A 22594-nucleotide genomic window follows, 5' to 3' on the forward strand; every position below is an offset into this window, starting at 1 on the left:
AATTCCACTCTGATTGTGCTGCTGCATTGACTTGCTTTGGAAGCAGGAAAATTACTGGTACAGTACATATCACAGTGAGTTTGTGGGGCTGGTTCTGGAGGCTGTTTTGGGCTGAGCCTTTGACACTTGAATCTTGCATGGTGCCTAGCAGGGACTTGAGAAAGAAACTGTTTCTGAATGTGTTAGTCCCCTAATTAGGGAAGAAACAGTATTTCAGTCATAGAACTATCAACTTGCATTAACGCACTACTGTCTAAGCAGCTGTGGGGGAAAAAAAGGTAACCAGACTTTGAGGAGACACACGTCATAACCTTTCCTCCTACAGTTCATCTCAGAAACAGCTGGGTAAATAGCAAGACAGATAGCCAGATGAGGTGGAAATGTGATTAATATGATTCCAGGGCACGGTGGCAGTAATAAGAGTAGACTTTGATATCAGCTACGTCCTACAGTTATGTACATGTTGCAATACTTTCAGGCAGCACAGCACTTGTCTGCCCTCTGATTGTTCAAGCATAGTTCTTAGGAATACCAAATATAAGCGGTCAGTGGCGAATGCAGCCAGTTTGTTCTAAGTCAGGGATCGGCAATTCCGGTCCTCGAGAGCCCTAGGCAGGTCAGGTTTTCAGGATATCCATCAATATGCATGAGATAGATTTGCATACACTGCTTCCTTGGTATACAAACCTATCTCATGCATATTGATGGTGGATATCCTGAAAATCTGACCTGCCTGGGGCTCTTGAGGACTGGAATTGCCTACCCTTGCTTTAAAGCAGGGGTTCTCAACCTAGTCCTCAGGACATGCCTAGCCAGTAAATATGCATGAGATATATTTGCACACAATGGAGGGAGTGTATGCAAATTTATCTCATGCATATTCATTGTGGGGATCTTGAAAACCTGACTGCCACGTGTATTCCGAGGACAGGGTTGAGAATCCCTGCTCTAAAGTAAGCACAAAAATACCAAAATGGTGAAGTTTACCTTTAAATAATTTTTCATGTTATATAATTGAAATACTGTTCTTGCCAAGAAGCATTTCCGGTTAGGATGGACATCAGCTGACCAGGAATGTCTTCCCTTCAGTACAGTACTGTTTATAGCACACCTAAAAATGGGACATTTATTGTTCCAGCAAGCAAGACGTGTGTGTGTGTGTGTTTGTGAGAGAGAGAGAGAGGCATAAAAATTAAATGCATGTGTTTAAATGGATTTAGAACAGTTTATTTATAGAAATACTGATGTCCATCAATGGTATAATATTTACTGTTTATTAGCAAAAAAGTGCATAGCACTAGCAGTAACACTTTGGCTAATATACTATAGCACAAAGAAAAACAGTTCTTATATTTTGCTTATACACTACATATACATCAAGAATTCAATGTCTGGTAACTTCTGAATCATATTACAAAAGTAAACTATACAGCAGCAGGTCGCAAATTGTTACAGTTACAGTTTATTACATTTGCTATACCGCTAGACTTTTCACATAAAAAGATCACAGCGGTGTACAAAATGAAAAATAACAAACATTAAAACATATCAGAAAAGGACTACAAAATGAGATAGAAAAGCATCATTCATAGAAGATCAAACGTACAAAAAGTGTGGGTCTGGACCCCAAATGGGGCCATAGAAACAGGGCTTTTCCCCTTCCTCCTGGACCCCCACTGTGATCTCTGTCAGCGTGGCAGTCAGCGTGGGGCCTGTGAGTCAGTGAATAATTTTAATTTCTTATATACCACCTGCAAGCCCAAAAGCTATCGAAGTGATGTATATTCAGGTATAGAAAAAAAAACACACAAAGTGGAAAGAACACGGAGTAGATAAAATCTAAAAACTACAGTGGCATTTTACATGCTATTTACGAACGGTCTTTTTAAGGACCGTTTATTTTACCAGACGTATCATCAAGGATAAGTTGATTGTCAAGCAGACACATTGACTCCTGAAGCAGGCACTCCAGTGCCGAAACATAGTATCGTGTCAAGTCATCTCAATAAACACCTATAATTTCAATTTGGAGTCCAGAGTCTGTTTTTGAAGAGCCTGATCCCGTTTCCACTTCTCATTGTTAAATTTTGTATATACAGGTACAGTAGGTACCCTTACTCCTATATGGTCTTCCCGTTAGACTGGAAACCCATGCAGCATACTGGGGTTTGTGAGCGTACTCTGACATACCAGGCCCCAGGCTGACCACTGTTACTGCTGTCTTCATGCTTTGAGGTAAGGGGGGGGAGGGTAATGAGGAGATGGATGGGACGAGGGGACTGTAGTTTTTTTTAAATTTGGTTTTCATTATCATTATCTGGGTTCACATAACTTTTTAAGTGTTAATATGTGATAAAAGTGTGAGAAGCACTTTCATCAGCATCTTAAACCACATGAGGCAAAGTGATCCAGGAAATATACCACCTCAAAAGGAAGTTGAAGGGCATAACTGAGCACCTTTGCATTAGTACAGGCTAATTTTAGTGTAGAATGTCAGGATTTTGTTTCTATTTCTTTACCATCATTTTCTTCTTGCTACGAAGTTTGTTGTTGCTTCAACCTCCGTTTTACCAGGTTGGCTAATTCTTTATTTTCCCTACCTGCGGTATCATTTTGGAATTCTCTGCCATGCAGTATTAGAGCTGAAGTGAACTATTTATTGTTTTGCAAAAAGCTAAAAAAACTCTTCTGTTTAGGAGTACTTACATTTTTACCTTTGCAATATTGTTTGAATATTAGACATTCTACTTGTATCACTACTTGTGGAATGTTGGTTGAGTGATAACTGTTATAATTTTGTAGGGATACTTTAGAAAGTTGTAATTTTTATGATGCTGATGCTGTTACCCCCTCCTCCCCATTTTACAAAGCCGTGCGGTAATGCCGACACAGCCCATTCGCTTTAAATGGGCTGTGTCGGCTTTACCGCACCAGCAGCCGCTACCGCGACTTTAATTTGTAATCCGCATTGAACCCTTATTAGGGGATATATCAGGTAACAAAAAAAAAAGCTGCATTGTAACACCTGAAAATCAGAAAAAGCATGAATATACAGAGCACAGTGACTGTAACTGGAAGTTAAACCAAGTGCACAGGAACTCAGGCAATGGTGGAGCTTTCAACACTTTTTGTCCTGCACCATTGAGAAGAAGAAGGTACAGAAAGCACTCCATGTCTTCCCACAGTACTCTTCACCTAACTTTCCCTGGTCCACGGTATCCCCATCTTCGGAGCACTCAACACCATCCTTTGCTAAGTCCTTGTCCACATGCTCTGTAGTGTGAGTCTTTGCTTCCTCCTGGACTGCCACCTCATCCTTCCCCATGTTTCCTCTCTGCACCAGGCTAGAGCTCGTTAGGCTGAGATGTGCTTCCTGTGGTCCTTTCTTGCATACCTTTGATTTCAGAACACTCTTTGGGCTTTCGCAGAGGTTCTTCTGCTTCTTGAGGGCTCGCCCGATCTGTTTCCAATAGTTTTTCTGGTCTGCTTTAAAATGAGGGCAGGAGGAAGGAGTTCCTGAAAATACGCACCAGAAGCTGGTGTCGCTCTTGATACACTCTACTCTCAAGTTAACAGTGTCCTCCCCAGTAACTGCCCAGGTACACTCTGTCTTGTCTTTGGTTGAAAATTTGCCCTGGAGGGCACCTTTTCCTCCTTTTGCTTTCTGTCCCTTTTCATGCTGGTCCGTTCCAGTCTGTTTTCTTTCACCTTTCCTTGCACCTTTCTGTTTGCCAGCATCCTGGCTCTTTTCCTTGTTTTCTTTGTCCTGTTTTCTTTCTGTCTGTTGATTACAGTTGACCAGTAAAAGTTGTGACAGCAGTACCAGGATGCACAGAAATGTCAGATTTCTGATCTTCATGGCTTCTGCTATTCCTGGGACCCTGCTGTAAGAGGGACAACAAAGCAAGGACTTTGTGATTGTCAACTTAAACAGTCCTTTAAAGGTTAGAACACAATATGGTGTGAGTAAATAGCTAATTCTTGATCTTTTTATTACTGGTACTAATTGCATAGTTGTAATCTGAGCACTATACCCCCTAATTGTATAAATGTTGCCAAAAGTAGCATGCGCAAATTTGGATGTGTGCGCAAATTTTGGCCCATGGACAATTTGCGCACGCAATTTAATTGAATAGCGATCTAAGTAGTGCCAATAATTGGTTTAACAGACAATTATTTGCATTAATCAGATTTAATCGGGATCTGTGCCTAAATTTTTAAATGCGAGTAAAAAAAAAAAAGGGGTGCGGAAATGGGAGGGTCAAGGGTCAAACAGGAGCATTCCTAACATTTACACGCACTGTTATAGAATAAGTGGGGGACACATACCTAATTTAGCTGCAAAGATTGGCTCCACATTTCATTTGATGCAAATGGCATGATTCCCTGGTGTAAGCGCTATTCTATAAACTGCACCTAACTTTAAGTGCAGCTTATAGATTAGCGCTTTTATCGGTGCCATTTAAAGAATTCGCCCCATAGTATAGCGTGTGTATTATTACAAAGGCAATTCTACACTGTCTGGAAAAAATGGGACCTCATATAGTTTCAAAATACTTTGCAATTGTTTAAACATTTACTCCCCTTTTTACTAAGCTGTGCTGGCGGCTGCCATGCGCTAATGCCAACATAGCCCATTCACTTTGAATGAGCTGTGCTGGCAATGCCACACAGCTTAGTAAACAGGGGGGGGGGGGGTTAGTATGACCTTTGAAAATACATGAATATAATGGACTTTTTTCTTAGCTAATTCATAATTTGTGTTCAAAGTGGCCTCCTTCAACCTTGACACATTCACGAAGTCGTAGATGCTACTGAGATGTTTGGCTCAATAAATTCTGGGGTTTCATTAATTAAGAGCTGAACTGTTTTGCAAGCTCGATGTGCTTGAGCTCCACTGTTTTAAAAAATAAAGTACCCAGACATGTCTCGAATTTCAGGCAGAAGTTTCTACTGCTGTAGGAAGATTTTGGGTTATTTGGAAAAATGTTGGGGGTCTCGTTTTTTCCAGACACTGTGCAAACATTGGCTTCTTCAAATAGGCACACCAATGCTGTACACTGGACACAAATTCTATAATGGTATCTATGAGCCAAGTGACTCAGGTAACTGATAGTATTCTACACATTATGCATGTCACTTGGAGACACACCCATGGACTGTCCATGCACTGCCCAAATATATGCCCCCGCAGTTATAAGGCGCTACCTTATAGAATAACAACTAGTACACATTTACACATAACTATCAATTAGTGGCACCTATGACGTGTGTAAGTAACACATACATCTCGGCATTAATTTATAGGATCACCTCCAAGATGCATAATGTTAAAGATAATTTCATACAAAGCTGTCTAACGTAGCAGGTAGGTGCACAGGTTTCACCAGTTTTCAGAAGGAAAGTATGTAAGAATATAAGACCATAAGAATAGCCATACTGGGTCAGACCAATGGTCCATCTAGCCCAGTATCCTGCTTCCAACAGTGGGCAATCCAAGTGACAAGTACCTGACAGAAACCCAAATAGTAGCAACATTCTGGAATTCCAAATAGTAGCAACATTCCGGAATCCCAAATAGTAGCAATATTCCAGAATCCCAAATAGTAGCAACATTCCAGAATCCCAAATAGTAGCAACAGTCCAATCCCAGGGCAAGCAGTGGCTTCCCCGTGTCTATACTCTCCCTTTGAAAATTACCACATAGAAAGTGCATGCACACATTTACATCTATTACTAATTATGCACAGGTTTCCCCACGTATTTTATACACAGAAGCACACATTTTATAAAATATACATATGAATGCCAACCTCTCCCTGCCTTTGGGAAGAGCATCTATTCAGTCTGAGTAAAAATTTGACATTTATCTATATGTGGAGGGCAATTCTATATGTTTAAACACCTGGAAAATGTCTATTTGGAACCTATTCTATAAAGGAAAGTAGGCACCTGCTTTCCTTTATAGAGTACTATGGCAAGTTGCAAAGAAGGTGCTTACATCTAGGAGCGATCACTTATACCAGTTTTATAACTAGTGTAAATGCTATACATAAGATATAGAATTCTATAACTTACATGCATATTTGTGTTCCACTCAACTCCACCCATTGGCAAAAATGCACACCATGTACTTTTCTGTTAGTTGGTATCTTATAAGAGGCCACTCACACATGTAAATAACTAGAACACTGGCATTTATGTACCTTCTTGCTCCCTAAGACTAGGTGGCTCCTTACAGAATTATCCCCGTCAAAACATTTCTGCATATAAGCTGCTCTTCGATGCATGTAAATAGGTTTTAAAATTACCCCCCTACTATACTGTGAATATCAGCTTCTTTCAAATTCTCCATGATATTTATTTTAAGTTTATTTTACAGGAAGTCAAACTGTTTGTTTCTAGGATACACAACCAAGAAAAGAAAAAGAAAAAGAAATTCATCATTAAAACATGTAAAATTCTGGCATAAATAAAGCTGAATGAAGTTTAATTGTAGTGTTGCTGGACTTTGGTGAGGTTTTGTAGCTGCCACTCTTCTCTTCATCAGGCTGACATATAAAATTAATCACTGAAATCAAGTTTAAGTGATATGAAAAATAAAATCTCATATAACAAAGTTTTCTTATGCAGTGAGATGTTGGCATGCTTCGTGCAAATGTGATATTGAAAATGAGATAAGCTACATACCTTGCCGGCTCAGTTTATGGAAGTAAAGTGCAAATCAGGTCTTGGAACAGCTCCTATTTCAGTTTGTAAGACAATGTGCCAGTACACTTAAGGTAGTGTGTTTTTTTATAATGGGTTAGGGACACACCTACCCCACCATGTTACAACATAGCCAAAGAGTATCTTAACTGCTTCACTGCCAAGATGGTTGTGACTGTAAGCAAAACTGTCTTGTGAGTTTTTAAAAACCATGATTTCCATGCCTTGGCTTACTTGGAATGTTTTTCTGACAAATCATGAAGCATTTCTTTCCAGTGCTGTGCTGTTAAGTGGCAGAAACTGCAGGCTTGTATTTGGTCATGTGACTAAGACATTGTATAATAACTGAACACAATTTAGTCTGGAGGAAGATGGATTCTTTGCAGATAGTGATACCTGCCATTATCACCATGAATTCTTTATTTTGGTTTTCACTGAAGGCGATATGGGAGAGATACCAATGCCAAACAGTATTCAGTGCTGATGAGTCAGAAAAAATGAAACAAATCTCTGTAAACCTGAAAGATATATGGGGTAATTTGACAAATTGAAGAGTAGCAAATTGCCTGGACTGGATGGTATACATGCCAGAATATTGATAGAATTGAAAAATGAACTTGCAGAGCTACTGTAAGTAATATATCATTTATCTTTAAAATCAAGCATGATACTAGAAGATTTGAAGGTGGCCAATGTAATGCCCATTTTTAAAAAGGGTTATAGAGGTGATCCAGGAAATTATAGACTGGTAAGCCTGACATTGGTGCTGGGCAAAATGGTAGAGACCATAATAAAGAACAAAATTACAGAGTATATACATAAGGGTCCTTTTACTAAGGTGCACTGAAAAATGGCCTGTGGTAATGTAGGCGTGGATTTTGGGTGCGCACAGAATCATTTTTCAGTGCACCTGTAAAACAGGATACTGGGCTTGATGGACCTTGACCTTTGGTCTGTCCCAGTATGGCAACCAGTGCTTTTTTTGTGCCGGTACGCAACGGTAGGGCTTACCGGCACCTTTTTTTGCTCCCTCCTCCCAGCGACCCTTCCCTCCCCGGCGAGTCCTGCACTTCCTCTGCCCGCATCCGCAATCTTTCCCGGACCCCACTGCCCCTCCCATCCTGTCTTATCCCATCTCTTTCTGCCCCTTTCATGTACCCACCTTGCAGCACAATATCCCTCCCATTTCACTTTGCTTGCTGTCCTCTGCGCTAATAAACAAGCATGGCAGAAGCGCGGGACTGTGGCTCTCTGCCTGCTGCTACTGCTTCTTGTGCGAGGTTAACTTCCGGGTCGGCACAGAAAGCAGTAGCAGCAGACAGAGAGCCACGGTCCCGCGCTTCTGCCATGCTTGTTTATTAGCGCAGAGGAGAGCAAGCAAAGTGAAACGGGAGGGATATTGTGCTGCAAAGTGGGTGCATGAAAGGGGCAGAAAGAGATGGGATAAGACAGGATGGGAGGGGCAGTGGGGTCCAGGAAAGATTGCGGATGCGGGACAGAGGAATTGCAGGACTCGTGGGGGGGGGGCAGGGGAGAGAGAGGAGAATTGCTGGACATCATGAGAGGGGAGGGGAGGGCAGGGGAGAGAGAAGAATCGCTGGACATCATGGGAGGGGAGGGCAGGGGAGAGAGAAGAATCGCTGGACATCATGGGAGGGGAGGGCAGGGGAGAGAGAAGAATCGCTGGACATCATGGGAGGGGAGGGGAGGGCAGGGGAGAGAGGAGAATCACTGGACATCATGGGAGGGGAGGGAAGGGGGAGAGAGGAGAATTGCTGGACATCATGGGAGGGGAGGGGAGAGAGGAGAATTGCTGGACATCATGGGAGGGGAGGGCAGGGGAGAGAGAAGAACCACTGGACATCGTGGGAGGGGAGGGCAGGGGAGAGAGAAGAATTGCTGGACATGGATTGGAGGGGAGGGTAGGGGAGAGAGGAGAATCGCTGGACATGGATGGGAGGGGAGGGCAGGGGAGAGAGGAGAAATGCTGGACATGGATGGAGGAGTGGAAAGAAAAAAGAAGATGCACATGGACGGAGATGAGGGAAAGGGAAGAGAGGAGAAAATAGGCAAAAGCTAGATCTACGTTATACCTCCTCCAGTCAATTCCATGGAGGAGGACACAGCTTTTACTTATGGATGTATGGCAAGAAATGAAGAAGAAAGGAGGAAAGTAAAGAAATAAATAGAAAGGAAGCTCTGGAAACGGAGTTAAGGGAACAGATAGAGAGCAGCAGAATCAGAGACTGGGACCAATATGGATAGAAAAACAAAGTCACCAGACAACAAAGGTAGAAAAAATCATTTTATTTTCATTTTAGTGTTTAAAATATGTCCAATTTGAGAATTTACATCTGCTGTCTTATTTTGCACTGGGTATACTGGAGCTGTAACAGCTTACAGAAATTAGTTCTAATGAAAGAAATCACGTTATTTTTTTCTCCTATACTAGTATAATATTTTCAATGATGTCTGTTTATATGCTCCATCGCTGGTATAGGGGGTGTGGCTAATGTGGGTGAGGCTATCATAGGAGTGGAGCCATATGTGGTGACCCCGCCCACAATGAGTACCGGCGCCTTTTTTTCTACAAAAAAAAGCACTGATGGCAACGCTTATGTTTTTATGTTTTCATACTTGCTACTTGCATTGTTCTATTTGTATTCAAGGCAAGCTTTTGTGAAAAAGCACTGAGCAATCACTGAAACAATTAATTTAGAATTCCACTCAACCAGATCTTTCAATCCTTGTAAAATTATATTGGGTTATCTGACTCTCCCATGGCAGATATGACTAATTAGATTATTCAAAATAATTTAATTATTTGTAGGTTGAAGCATTCACCTTCTATTAAGAAGGGAAAGATGGATTCCTTAGAAAGAGTTTTAGTTTTCACATTCTGAAAGCTTTGAAAAGGAGCCCAAAACAAATGTATATCTTAATATATTCTTCCTTTAAAGATCAACCAAATGAAACCAGTGTCTTCTGTCAAGCATCATCCACAGTACTACCATTGCAAGCTGAGGCTCATTCAAACCAATCCTGAACAAAAAGAAAATGCTTAAACATATATTTTATTTATTTATTTATTTATTTATTTATTTATTTATTTATTGCATTTGTATCCCACATTTATCCCACCTCTTTGCAGGCTCAATGTGGCTTACAATTCTTCAAGGGTGATGGAGGTAGAAGAGAACATACAATTGGTTTAACAGAGGGTTTTGAGTTACATGGTGATGAAATACATGATGATTTTAGAGCAAAAAACATTAAAGAGATAATGCAGTTATACGTGCTGATATTTATGATATATGTTGTCAAAGAGGTAAGTTTTCAGTAGTTTGCGGAAGTTTCTAAATCTTCATAGTAAAACCAATTTATATATGCATAAATCCTCCTTACACCCTTGAAATTCTTTCATTTACAAGGTCCAGCTAAAAAACCTTTTTTCCTCTTTGTTTTATTACTGTCTCATTGTGTGCAAATCTAGCTCATGCATATTCATATCCTGAAACCATGCGGGCTGGGTGTCACCTTGGTACTGGTTTGAGAATCACAGATCCACACCATGTCCTCCCCTTGTCCCTTCCTTCCTTCTCACCCATTACTTCTCTCACCCGTAACTGTCTTGTCTGTCTGTATTATTTAGATTGTAAGCTCTTTTGAGCAGGGACTGTCTCTTTGTATCAGGTGTTCAGCGCTGCGTGCGTCTGGTAGCGCTATACAAATGCTAATAATAATAATAATAATTTTAAACGTTTCAGTGCTAAAGCCGTACTGAAATACTGATTGGAAAGAAATTATGGAGGTCAATATTCTACACGGTTTGATCGGCTAGAAATGGCTCCTGGCCGGTTAATTTGCCTGTTCGGGGCTAATCACTAATGGCCTCTTTTACAAAGCTGTGCTACCAGTGGCGCAGCCAGAGGTGGGCCTGTGTGGGCCGGGGCCCACCCTCTTAGGGCTCAGGCCCACCCAACAGTAACACACGTTTAGCGTTAGCTGGTGAGGATCCCAAGCTCCACCATCTGAAGAGCTCCCCTGATGGTAAAGAAAATGCTACTCTCCACAATACTGGCACCTGCGCATACTCAGTTTTCAGTGCATGCCTGCTGCAGACTGCCATGGTGGAAAGAAGTGTTTTCCTGCCAGCTGAGATATTGTTTTGGTGGTGGTGGTGGGGGGTGGGGGGGGGGGGGGGAGAGAGAACACTTGGTGCCCACCCACTTCTTACCTAGGCCCAACCAAAATCTGTTGTCTGGCTATGCCCCTGTCAGTGCTACTGATTCTCGGTGCAGCAAATGAGAGGAAGTCCATTCAGTTCCTATGGGCTTCCTCTCGTTTGCTGCACAGGAATCAGCAGCGCGGCTTTATAAAAGAGACCCTAATTTTCAGCGACACTTAGCTGGTTAGTGCCACTGACAATAACCGGTTAGTGCCGACCTGAAAACTGACTATTTTGGGGGTGTTTCATGGGCAGAGTCGGTGCTTGGCCAGTACAGTGCTGATATTCAGCATTTAACCGGCCAGGTTAACCACATAAATAGGACCTCACAAAAGTCAGTCCTATCTTTATGTGGTAACCCATAGCCGGTTAAGGGTCAAATCTCACACTTAACTGGCTAAGTGTTAGCCAGCTCTGGAAACCCGGAAACTCAATGCCAGTGCCAGAACATGGCTCATCACTGAATTTCCAGGTTTAACGCCGGCAGTGGTCAGCCAAACGCTGATCGCTGCCAGCCGAATATTGGGCCCTAGGCAATTAATCAGATTTGTATCCTCACTACTCTTGATTAATTTCACCAAAGAGGGGAAATTGGAGACTGGTCTATAATTCTTGGGAACTTCTGCAATCGGAGTTGTGCTTTTCAGTAAGTACAACTTTAAAAAAAAAAAAGGACAAGACCCTTCCATCAGAGAAGTGGGTGAATCTGAGATACTTCTTCCCTGTTTTGCCAATAGTAAACAAGGAATTTGTTTTGGTGGGTTGGTGTATGTGTGTGTGTGGGGGGGGGGGGGGGGGCAGCATGGGGAAAGGAATGGACAAAGTCCAATGGAGTGCCACCATGGAATATTGTAGCAATGCACTCTCAAACTGCACTTAAAAACACATTTGTTAAGTTTCATATTTTGGGGGGCCCAATAGAGAAGAAATAGAACTGGTGGAGAATGAATTATGCACCAGAAAAAAATATATATCCAACATGTAAATTGTATAGAAACAGAGAAAATAAAGGCAAATAAGGACCACCCTGCTTATTTTCGAAGGAGATGGCCGGCCATCTTCTGACACAAATCGGGAGATAGCCGGCCATCTTCTGAACCCGGCCAAATCGGTATAATCGAAAGCCAATTTTGGCCAGCTCCAACTGCTTTCTGTCTCAGAGCCGGCCAACGTTAAAGGGGGCGTGTTGGCAGGGTATGGAAGGCGGGGCGGGGGCGTGGTTACGAGATGGCCGGCTTTGGCTGATAATGGAAAAAAGAAGGCCAGCTCTGACAAGCACTTGGCCGGCTTCACTTGGCCCATTTATTTTTAGGACCAAGTCTCCAAAAAGTGCCCCAAATGACAAGAAGTCCACCGGAGGGAATCGGGGAACACCTCCCCTTGCTCCCCCAGTGGTCACCAACCCCCTCCCACCCAAAAAAAAAATTAAAAATCATTTTTTTGCCAGCCTCTATGCCAGCCTGAAATGTCATACTCAGCTCCATGACAGCAGTATGCAGGTCCCTGGAGCAGTTTTTAGTGGGTGCAGTGCACTTCAGGCAGGTGGACCCAGGCCCATCACCCCCTACCTGTTACACTTGTGGTGGTAAATGGGAGCCCTCCAAACCCCCCCCAAAACCCACAGTACCCACATATAGGTACCACCTTCATCCCTAAGGGCTATGGTAGTGGTGTACAGTTGTGGGGAGTGGGTTTTGGGGGAGATTTGGGGGGCTCAGCACACAAGGTAAGGGAGGTATGCACCTGGGAGCAATTTTTGAAGTCCACTGCAGTGTTCCCTAGGGTGCCCGGTTGGTGTCCTGCCATGTGAGGGGGACCAGTGCACTACAAATGCTGGCTCCTCCCATGACCAAATGCCTTGGATTTGGCCGGGTTTGAGATCGCCGCCATTAGTTTACATTATCGCTGAAAACCAATGCTGGCCATCTCTAAAGGCAGCCCAAATCTTGAGATTTGGCCGGCTCCGACCATATTATCAAAACGAAAGGTGGCCGGCCATCTTGTTTCGATAATACGGTCGGGACGCTGCTTTACGGGGCCGGCCATATAGATGGCCGGCCCCGTTCAATTATGCCCCTCCATATGGCTTATCCAGTCTACCATCCATACCATCTACTCTCTCTTACTATCCCTTAGAGATGCCATGTACTTGCCCCAAGTTTTCTTGAATTCAGATATCTCTGCCTCTTCTACTTGGAGGGGGGGGGGGCACCTTCCATTAATTCACCACCCTTTCCATGAAAAAGTATTTCCTTAGGTTACTCTTGAGTCTGCCCCCTTTCACCTTTGTCTTATGCCCTCTCATTCCAGAGATTCCTTTCAATTAAAAGAAATTGTCTCCTGTGTATTTATCATATCCGCTCTCCCACCTTTCTTTAAAAGTATACATATTGATATCTTAAGTCTGTCCCTATATAATTGCCGCCCTTTGGACCAACTCCATCCTGTTTATATCTTTTTGAAGGTGCAGTCTCTGAAACTATATACAGTACTCTAAATAAGGTTTCACCAGAGACTTATAAAGAGACATTATCACCTTCTTTTTCCTGCTGGCATACTTGACTGAGTCCCTATGTACCCATGCATCCTTCTAGCTGTCGCTTTCACCTTTTCTGCCTGTTTAGTGATCTTAAGATCATCAGATACAATGACCCCCAAGTCCCGCTCCTCTTTTGTGCGCTGAAGTACTTCCACCCCTTATACTGTACTACTCTCTTGGGTTTTTGTATGTATGATCCTGCATTTTTTAGCATTAGATCTTACCCTCCAAATTCTGGACCATTATTCAAGCTTTGCTATGTCCCTCCTCAGGTTATCCACGCCATCAGAGGTATCTACAACAAAGGTTCAATGTAGATAACAAAAACTAAGATACCAGACAATTTCTGGGAATTACAACAGTTTACATAAAAACATATTAATATTAACATAAATACTTATTGTAAAAGAAAGATTTCAAAACTTTTCAAAACAAAGCATAATTATTAAGAACCATGATCTGAATTGGTAGAGAATTCCAAATTTGGACCGATACAAATGCATAACCTGAAGAAAATATCTTTTTAGAACGAAGACCTTTTAGATCAGGAAATTGTAATGAAAAAGGACTATGTAATCTATCAAACCTAGCTAATCATGAAAAACCTATTTGGTTTAACATATATTGAGGGCTCTACCATGGATTAAACTGCAGTCAAACACCAATGCAACTGATATCATCTGCAAAGAGACGAACTTTACCAGGCAGCCTTTCAGCGATATTGCTTACAAATATGTTAAAACGAACCAGCCCAGGAAACAAACCTCACTGACAGTATACCTTTCCTCAGAGTGAGCTCCATTTACCACTTCCCTCTATCACCTTCCATTCAGTCAGTTCCTAACCCAGTCAGTCACTTTAAGGCCATACTGAGGGCATTCAGTTTATTTATAACTCATCTATGCGGAACCAAGTCAAAGGCTTTGCGAAAATCTAAGTACACCACACCTAGTGTCTCCCTCAATCCAACTTTCTAGTCACCCAGTCAAAGAAATAAATCAGATTTGTCTTACAAGACCTGCTTCTAGTAAAACCATGCTGTCTCAAGTCTTGCAATCCATTGAATTCCCAAAACTTCACTATTCTCTGTTTTAGAAGAGTTTCCAATAATTTACTTACCACAGTGATTAGACTAAGCGGCCTGTAGTTCTCAACATCCTCCTTATTTCTGCTTTTGTGAAAAGAGATCACATCCATCCTTCTTCAGTCCTCTGAGAGCACTCCTGACTCTGCAGAAACATTGAAAAATCAGAGAGCAGAGCTGCCAGGACTTCTCTAACTTCCTTCAGTACCCTTGGATGCATGCCATCCGACCCCATCACTCTGTCTACCTTTAGTTATCTCCTCACGAGCACAGTCCTCTAAAAATCATTCGCAGTACATCATATTTCCATTCCTATTTGTGTTTGTCTTCTGCAGCTCTTGGCACATCATCTGTGAACATAGAGCAGAAATATTTGTTAACCATTTCCACCTTATCCTTATCAGCTTCCACATATTTCTCCCCTTCACCTTTGCGTCTCACAATGCTACTTTTGCACATCTTGCTATTACTTCCATATCTAAACTATCTTGCCCATCCCCCAATGTAACGTATTAGCTATTTCTAATTCCATTTGTATCTGTTTTCCTGACTACTTTACCAGCTTCTCTTTCCAGATATTGTTGCCTGTCTTCCTCTTTCTGCAATCTCTTATAGTTTATGAAGGCTAACCTGCTATGAGTGGGAAAACGCGGGGTACAAATGTAACAAAAATAAATAACCTCCTTTTCATTACCTTTTCAGCGGCCTTCTTTTCCTCTTACTTTTATTTACTTTCCTTACAAAAAAAGGATTGTTGCCCTTAAAATAGCTCCTTTCAGTTTTGCCCACTTCTTTTTCACTTCTCCCAGATGTTCCCTTCTAGCTATCAACTTCTTGGAGATAATCCCCCATTCTGACAAAGTTAGTTTTTTTGAAGTCTAGAACCTTCATTTTTTTTTATGAACCTTCTCCATGACTGTCTTAATAATGTACCACACCACGTGGTGATCAGTGGATGCCAGATGATGACTCGTTATAACATCAGAAACACTCTCCCCATTTGTAAACACTAAGTCCAGTATAGCCCCGTCCTGCATGGGTTCCATTGCCAGCTACTGGAACAGTAGAATCCCTGTGGACAATCCAGGAACTCCCTACTTCTAGATGGCCTCACAAAAGGGATCCCCAATCAATATCTGGAATACTAAAATCACTTATTAGTAGTACTTCCCTTTTATAGCTGTATACTGAATGCCCTCAATTAAATCTCTGTCCACGTCTTCTGTCTGTGAAGGAGCCTGTATATCATATCAATGTAAAGAGAATTTCGATTCCCTCTTTCCAGTTTGACCCATAATGCCAAATCCCACAGTTATACCTAAATCAAAGATTTTGAATTGGGTTCCAGAGCCTTCATTTACTCCACGTTACATACTCTAGTCATTAAACTGGAAATGAAATGCTTTATTCTACTTTTGTTGTCTATGTTGTTATGCCTCCCTTAATCATGGTTGTCCCAGCCTATTTTTCCTGTTTTCCTTCTTGTTTGTTATTTTCCTAACTCTTTACCAAGACTCTCCTTTCCATTTTACTTTTCTTCTTTTGCCTGTCTTCATCACTTCCTTCCTTATCCTTTCTCTCTGACAAATCATTACCTTACAAATTACATTTGTCATCCGCTATTACTGCAAAGTTCAAGGGTGGCTCACAAGAAGAGAAAACTGAGCATTCTCAGGAATAAAACATATCATTAAATACAACAATCTAATCATATCTCACTTAGCTAACATGAATTTCCAAAATAAGAAAGCTGTTAGAGATTTTCAAAACTATTTGTAATCAGTTACGCATCTTAGAGACAGAGGTAAAACATTCCAGTTTCTCCCAACCAAGAATGTAAAAGATGTAGAAAATAAGGGGTCCTTTTACTAAGGTGAGCTGAAAAAATGTCCTGCGGTAGTGTAGAGTATGGACTGTCCTTCCCCTTGTTTAAAATTGTACAGCACTGCGTAACCCTAGCAGCGCTATAGAAATGCTAAGTAGTAGTAGTAGTAGTAGGGTGCATGCAGAATTATTTTTCAGTGACCTACAAAAAATGCCTTTCTAAAATGTTTGCCGAAAATGGACGTGTGGCAAAATGAAAATTGCGGCGTGCCCATTTTGGATCTGAGACCTTACTGCAAGCCATTGACCTAGCAGTAAGGTCTCACACGGTAACCGGGTGGTAATGGTCTACACGCGTCAAAAGCCACTCGACACGCGTAGCTGCCACACATCAGAAAATTAAAAATATTTTTGGGACGCGTGTAGCAGACGTGCGCCAGAATTGAAATTACCACAAAGGCCATGCGGTAACTGGGCGGTAACTCCAATTTGGCGCACATTGGGTGTGCATAGGCGTAGTGAAAGGGCCCCTAATTTCTTATACCTAACCTTTGTAATGATAGGGTACTGAAGTATTAATAAGAGTTTAGAAGAAGCATCTTTTTTTTTTATAAAAGTTTGACTAAGCTCAACATATATTCCAGAGTTTGACAATGCAAAATCAAAAATATAGTTATACAGATTTTAAATACCAACTTAGCCTCTTTCGGCAGCCAATGTAGTTTAGCTAATAAGGGCAATACACTGTCATACCTTAACACCTGACAAATGAGGCGCACTGATGTGTTCTGTAGTGTTTGTACCCTCCGCAGTAAATGCAGTAGAATGCCAATTATCCGAATGCCGATCATATGGATTTCCAATTATCTGGACCCATTATCCACCAATACCTTCCCAGCCAATCCTTGTGGTCTGCGCAGAGAAAAGCCCTGCCCTTTCCTTTTCTGGCCCTTTCCAGACTCATACACAGCAGAAAAAAAGCCCTTTATGCCTTGCTCTTGCGGGGACGTGGCAAAGGAAACAGCCTTGCTATCACTGCTTGGAAATGGAAAAAAAGCAAAAAAGGAACGTTTTGTCATTAAAAGAGAAAATTGATATTGTGGAGAAATTAAGAAAGGGAGTGTCGGCGGAAAATCATGGCGTCAAACATAACACTTTTATAGCATAATATAGTATATTGAGTTTCTGCTAGTAAAAAAAGAAAACTGTGAAGGGCAGTGTAGAAAGATTTGTAATGAGCATAGAAGTGGTAAAGGTGGGGTGAGATATGCTCAAGAAAGGGTCTATAGGCTCAGAATCAGCTTTTTGGACTTATATGAAGAGCATGTGTTTAGCAGATATGGGTTTGCAAATAACTATCCTATATCTCTGCCAGGAGTTAAGGGGGATTTAGAGAATCCCACATAGAGATGTCATGTCTTACTTGTGCATGTGAAAGCCGCCACTACCCTAGGCATTCTTGCCACAAGCATTTTCCAGACCACCATAGGAGACACCACAGGAATTATCCAGCTGTCTGCTTCTCACTATGTTCACAGTGTCTATTCTATTGTCAGGAAAGTTATACAACACATTTCTTTGGCTAATGTAAACTAAGCACCAAACGCAAATTATGAAAACTATGAAGTTGCTCACTAATCATCTGTTTTATGGCCAATAGACTGCATCCACATTGTAGTATGGCCTGACAGGAGCTACACGAACAGAAGATCTTTCTATTCATTCAGAATGCAGGTGGCCTGCAGTGCCAAAAGCATCATTGCAAACGTTTTTCAACGTATCAAGGTTTCTGCTATGATCTTTCATCCTCAAACAGTCTGGAATTCATCACCTCTTTAAGAGTGGTCAAATTATATGTGTACAGGTGCTAGGTAAGTACAGGCATTATCTGAACAGATTAGGTTTTGTAAATCCTGGGCCTTATCAGTGTTTGTGCACAAGCCCCTTCCTAACCTACCTATTGCTACTCAGCTATGCATACTGCATCCCTCTCTCCCTCTCGCCCCTTCCCAGCACTTATCCAGTGTTTTCTTCTCCACAGGTGATTGTGGTTATCCCCCAGCAAGCACAATGAGTCCCATCTCTCTCCCAATTATTCCTTCAGAGAAATTGCATAATAGTTCAGTAGCTCCCCAAGTTGTCGTTGGGCATTTTGAAATTCTGCTTTAGTTGCTTTTACCAGTTTGGGGGACCCTTATTCTATAACCCTGAGAAGGCCTGCTGTGTTACTTCTCAGAAGTAGTCTCCACACTCTGGAACTTAGTCTCAGATGAGTTATGCCAAACACAAGACTACCTCTACTTCAGGAAGCTTTTAATATATATGGTGACTGACTATCCACTCATGCCACACCTGGACTAGCTTGCTGCACACCCTGTAACTTAGACTGGTTTCTTATATCTTATTCAAATGAACATATAATCTGCCTTCAGTTTATCCACCTATCTATCCTGATTGGCTTTGCACCACCCATCTTGTCCTGTCTATATATCTCACCCGCATTTGCCTCCTCAGCTATCTATTAAGATGTTTCATTGTATTGTACGAACAGTGTTAGCATCATATCTATGTTATTTGAATATTCTGATGTGTTCCTATTGTTTCTTTTGCTGACTTTGTGAGTGTCATCTCTATGTTATATAAATATTCTTCCATTGCTGCCTATTAAGATATCATTCATATTCTGCTTGTCTTATGTGCAAGGATGGTGAGCCCTTAGGTCCCGTAAGGCCCCGAGGGACCTTAAGGAACAGCCGAGCAACCCCAAGTCTTCACCCACGGCGACCGCCGTTCACCAAGGGTTGAGCCCCCAGCTGCAGGCGGTCAACGGGACTTCAGGAACCGCAGGGTGCCAAGCTGACCCGGACAGGGACCAGGAGAGCGGAGGGCAGATGGAAGAAGAGAACATCCAATAACGGGCAAAGTTCAGGGCAGGCAGCAGACAACGAAGTCAAGATCCGGCAAGAGGTCGAGGCAGGCAGCGAACAGGGAAAACCAGGAACAGTCCAAAGGTCAAAACCAGAGGAACGCAGAGGAACACAGGAACCACAGGAAACAGGCCTCGGGAACAGAACCGGAAGCAAAGTTCTAACTCAGTCTCCTCCTTTAAGTACTGCACAGCATCAGCCGCCCCGCCCCCACAGGTATAGCCAACCAACCCGAGCCTGGCCATTGACAGAGCCCTTCTGATTGGCTCTGTCTGCCCAATCCCGCACCTCAGAGGCGGAGCTCCAAACCCCCCCCCCCCTCCCGGGAGAGCCGAGGACGCCGGCCAACGCGCCCAGGCACTGCCTCCTTCCCCAGCGCAACCACTGCCCCCACAACCGGCGACTGAGAGACCGGCGGCCGCAATCGCCGGCCTCTGGCCTCGGCCCCGGGCCGAGCAGCCATCAGTGCGGCGGGCCTTGGCTCCCGCCGCGGCCCCCGAATCACCGCCCCTCGCCGCGGTGGACGCCGGTTCCCGCCCCCCGTGGCGGAGGCGCCGGAGGGAGCAGCGGACGCGACACTGCTGACATTTATTATATTTGTTTTATAGTGCTCCTTGTGACTCTGGGCAAGTCACTTAACCTTTCATTACCCCAAGCAAAAAAATTAGGTTGTTAGCCCACTAAGGACAGAGAACATACCTGCATATAATATTTGTAAACCACTTTGGTTGTACCCACAGAAAATCGGTATATCAATTCCATAACTCTAATTCTAATTGTCTATATTTCTGATACATGGCAACATAGTAAATGATGGCAGATAAAGACCTGAACGGTCCATCTTGTTATGTGCTGATATCAGCACTCATTAGCTTGTTAAGCCAATTAAGTTCCATGTAGTGTTATTTATTTATTTATTGCACTAGTGGAACCATGCCCGTTTCCTCAACAATGAAACAGGCCCTAGGAAGGCTGTCATGTAAGCTTTTTTTCTCTCTCTCCCCTGCCCTCCCCTCAATGTCCATTAATTCTTCCCTCCCCTCCATGTCCAGCGATTCTTCTCTTCCCTGCCCTCCCATCCGTGTCCCACGATTCTCTCCTCTACTGTCCTCCCATCCCATCCATGCCCATCAATTCTCTGCCCTGCCCTGCCCTCCCCTCTCCTTCCCTTCCTCCCTCCCTCCCTCCCCTCGATGTCCCGCGATTCTCTCCTCCCCTCAATTTGTACCTGAACGTTCTCTGGCTGGCTGGCGCTGGCTTCCCTTCTATTCGTAACATCCCTCCTGATGTCAGCTCACCTCCAGCGTTCCCTTCCCTCTCACTGTTCTGCTCTCTGACATCATTACTTCTTGACGCAAGGGCGGGACAGTAAGGGGGAATGGAACACTGGAGGCTGGCTGACGTCAGGAGATGTTACGAACCCAGGCAGCCAGACATGGAACGTTGGAGGTGCAAATTATTATATAGGATTTGTATCCCACATTTTCCCACCCGTTGGTAGGTTCAATGTGGCTTACATGTTACATGGGGAGCAATCGCAAAGTTTCATTTGCTTAGACGTTTAGTTCTAATACAAGTGGTTAATCATAATGTAGACTGTGTTTACAGGTATTGTGGAGGAATGGGTAAAAGTTTGTGAAAGTGGTGCATGCTTCGTTGTTTCCGATTCTGAGGTTCACGTTGGCATGTTTCGGTTGTTTGAAATTAGCCTGGATTGGTGGGAAAGGTGTGCTTTTTGGAGTTTCCTGAGGTTTAATTAGTTATTCTTGAGTTTCAGATCCTTTGGCAGCGAGTTCCAGAGTCGGGTGCCTATGAAGGAGAAGCTGGTGCAGTAGGCAGATTTGTATTTCAATCCTTTGCATTTGGGATAGTTGTAGAATCCGCGCCAATTTCAGCACCTAAATCTAAGTGCACCATATAGAATCCTGGGGTTAATGGGGTTAAAATTCAAATACCAGAGATATAATACAGTGTTAGCATAATAGTAATGATACAACTAATAAGCATGCATTAGAACATTCAACTAACATAGATAAGATGCCAATGCTTTTCTACAATACAGCTTACCATACAGCTGAGGGACCAAGTGCAGATATATAGATGGGGACAAGATGCATGATACAGAGTCAGTTGGGATAAATAGATGGTTGGCTAAATTCAAGGCAAGTTCTTTGCATAGATAAACAATATATAAGGAACTGATCATTTGTTCCTCTATTCAGAAATTTAAACATCAAGTGGCAATGATGGTGCAGAAATTTCAAGATCGTGGTTATCCCATGATGATCATATAAAAGAGCACGATAATGGTCTTATTTGTTACGTTCATCACACAGTCTTCCAACCACGCTCTATTAATGTCTTACCTTATTCTTCTGAGGCACATAAGGTTAGACGAGCTGTCTTAAAATATTGGCTTATTTTACGTCTTTATGCTCGCTGTTAAGAACCTCAGCTTTTTGCTTGTAAGCAAGACAAAAATTTAAGAGATGTCTTAGTCTTGTCGGTCTTGCGCACTACAGCTGAACAGTACATGGACCTATGAGTCTTGCAGTTTTTGTGCTGTATCTTTTTCAGGTGACACAGTTTTTTTTGAATGGTCAAAGAATAGTGTTACATTCTTTTTCCATTAGCATGACTGTGAATGTGATTTATACAGAATGGTGCCCTTGTCATTTGGTATATGTGGGGAAGACAACACGACCTTTGAATAATTGAACATTAGAGTCTTCTCCACTGCCAGGATTCTTTGGCAGTGGAGAGGACTCACTGCCTTCTTTTACATCACAATTTTGCACACTTACAATTTTGTTCATGCCAAAGGGGAGGGGGATACAAATCCAGTGCTCTTTTTTTAAAGAGCGAAGATAGATGTTTAAATTGAACACCATTGAGCCCCAAGGTTTAAACCATGAGATTGATTGGTACTGATAGAATTGTTTAAAAGTCTGGTTCTGCGTAATGATGTTTTATGTCTTTTATGTTTGGCTTTTTTAAATACATAGACGTCATCCTGGCCCGATGTGCTTAACCTTTCAATGATGATTTGGAAGTAGTCCCCTTTGGTGTCACATGTAAGTTAGAAATGCAGGATTTATATTTGAAAGCAGATTTATAGATAGTTCTTTTGATTTCTGTGTTTTTCCTTTTTTTCATCTCATCGTGATCCAAATAAAAGATAGCAAACTCCAGATGCAGGCAAATAGTGATTGCTGAAATGCCATGCTTGCATCTTAACTCCTTTTTCTTTTGTGGTTGTCGAGTGATATAAAATATATAATTGG

The 22594-nt window shown here is 42.4% G+C and overlaps 1 protein-coding gene across 1 annotated transcript; it reads right to left on the reverse strand.

Moving 5' to 3' along the window:
* Positions 1–1493: 1493 nt before the first annotated feature.
* LOC115461421 (fibroblast growth factor-binding protein 1-like) lies at positions 1494–6766 on the reverse strand. The gene is made up of 2 exons (XM_030191211.1): positions 6691–6766; positions 1494–3884 (listed from the first exon to the last, which is right to left on the reverse strand). Exon 2 carries the CDS (start codon positions 3857–3859, stop codon positions 3119–3121), a length of 741 nt encoding a protein of 246 aa, XP_030047071.1. The 5' UTR covers positions 3860–3884; positions 6691–6766; the 3' UTR covers positions 1494–3118.
* Positions 6767–22594: the final 15828 nt, after the last annotated feature.

This window comes from Microcaecilia unicolor, chromosome 2 (genome assembly GCF_901765095.1).
Source record: "Microcaecilia unicolor chromosome 2, aMicUni1.1, whole genome shotgun sequence".
Lineage (NCBI taxonomy): Eukaryota > Metazoa > Chordata > Amphibia > Gymnophiona > Siphonopidae > Microcaecilia > Microcaecilia unicolor.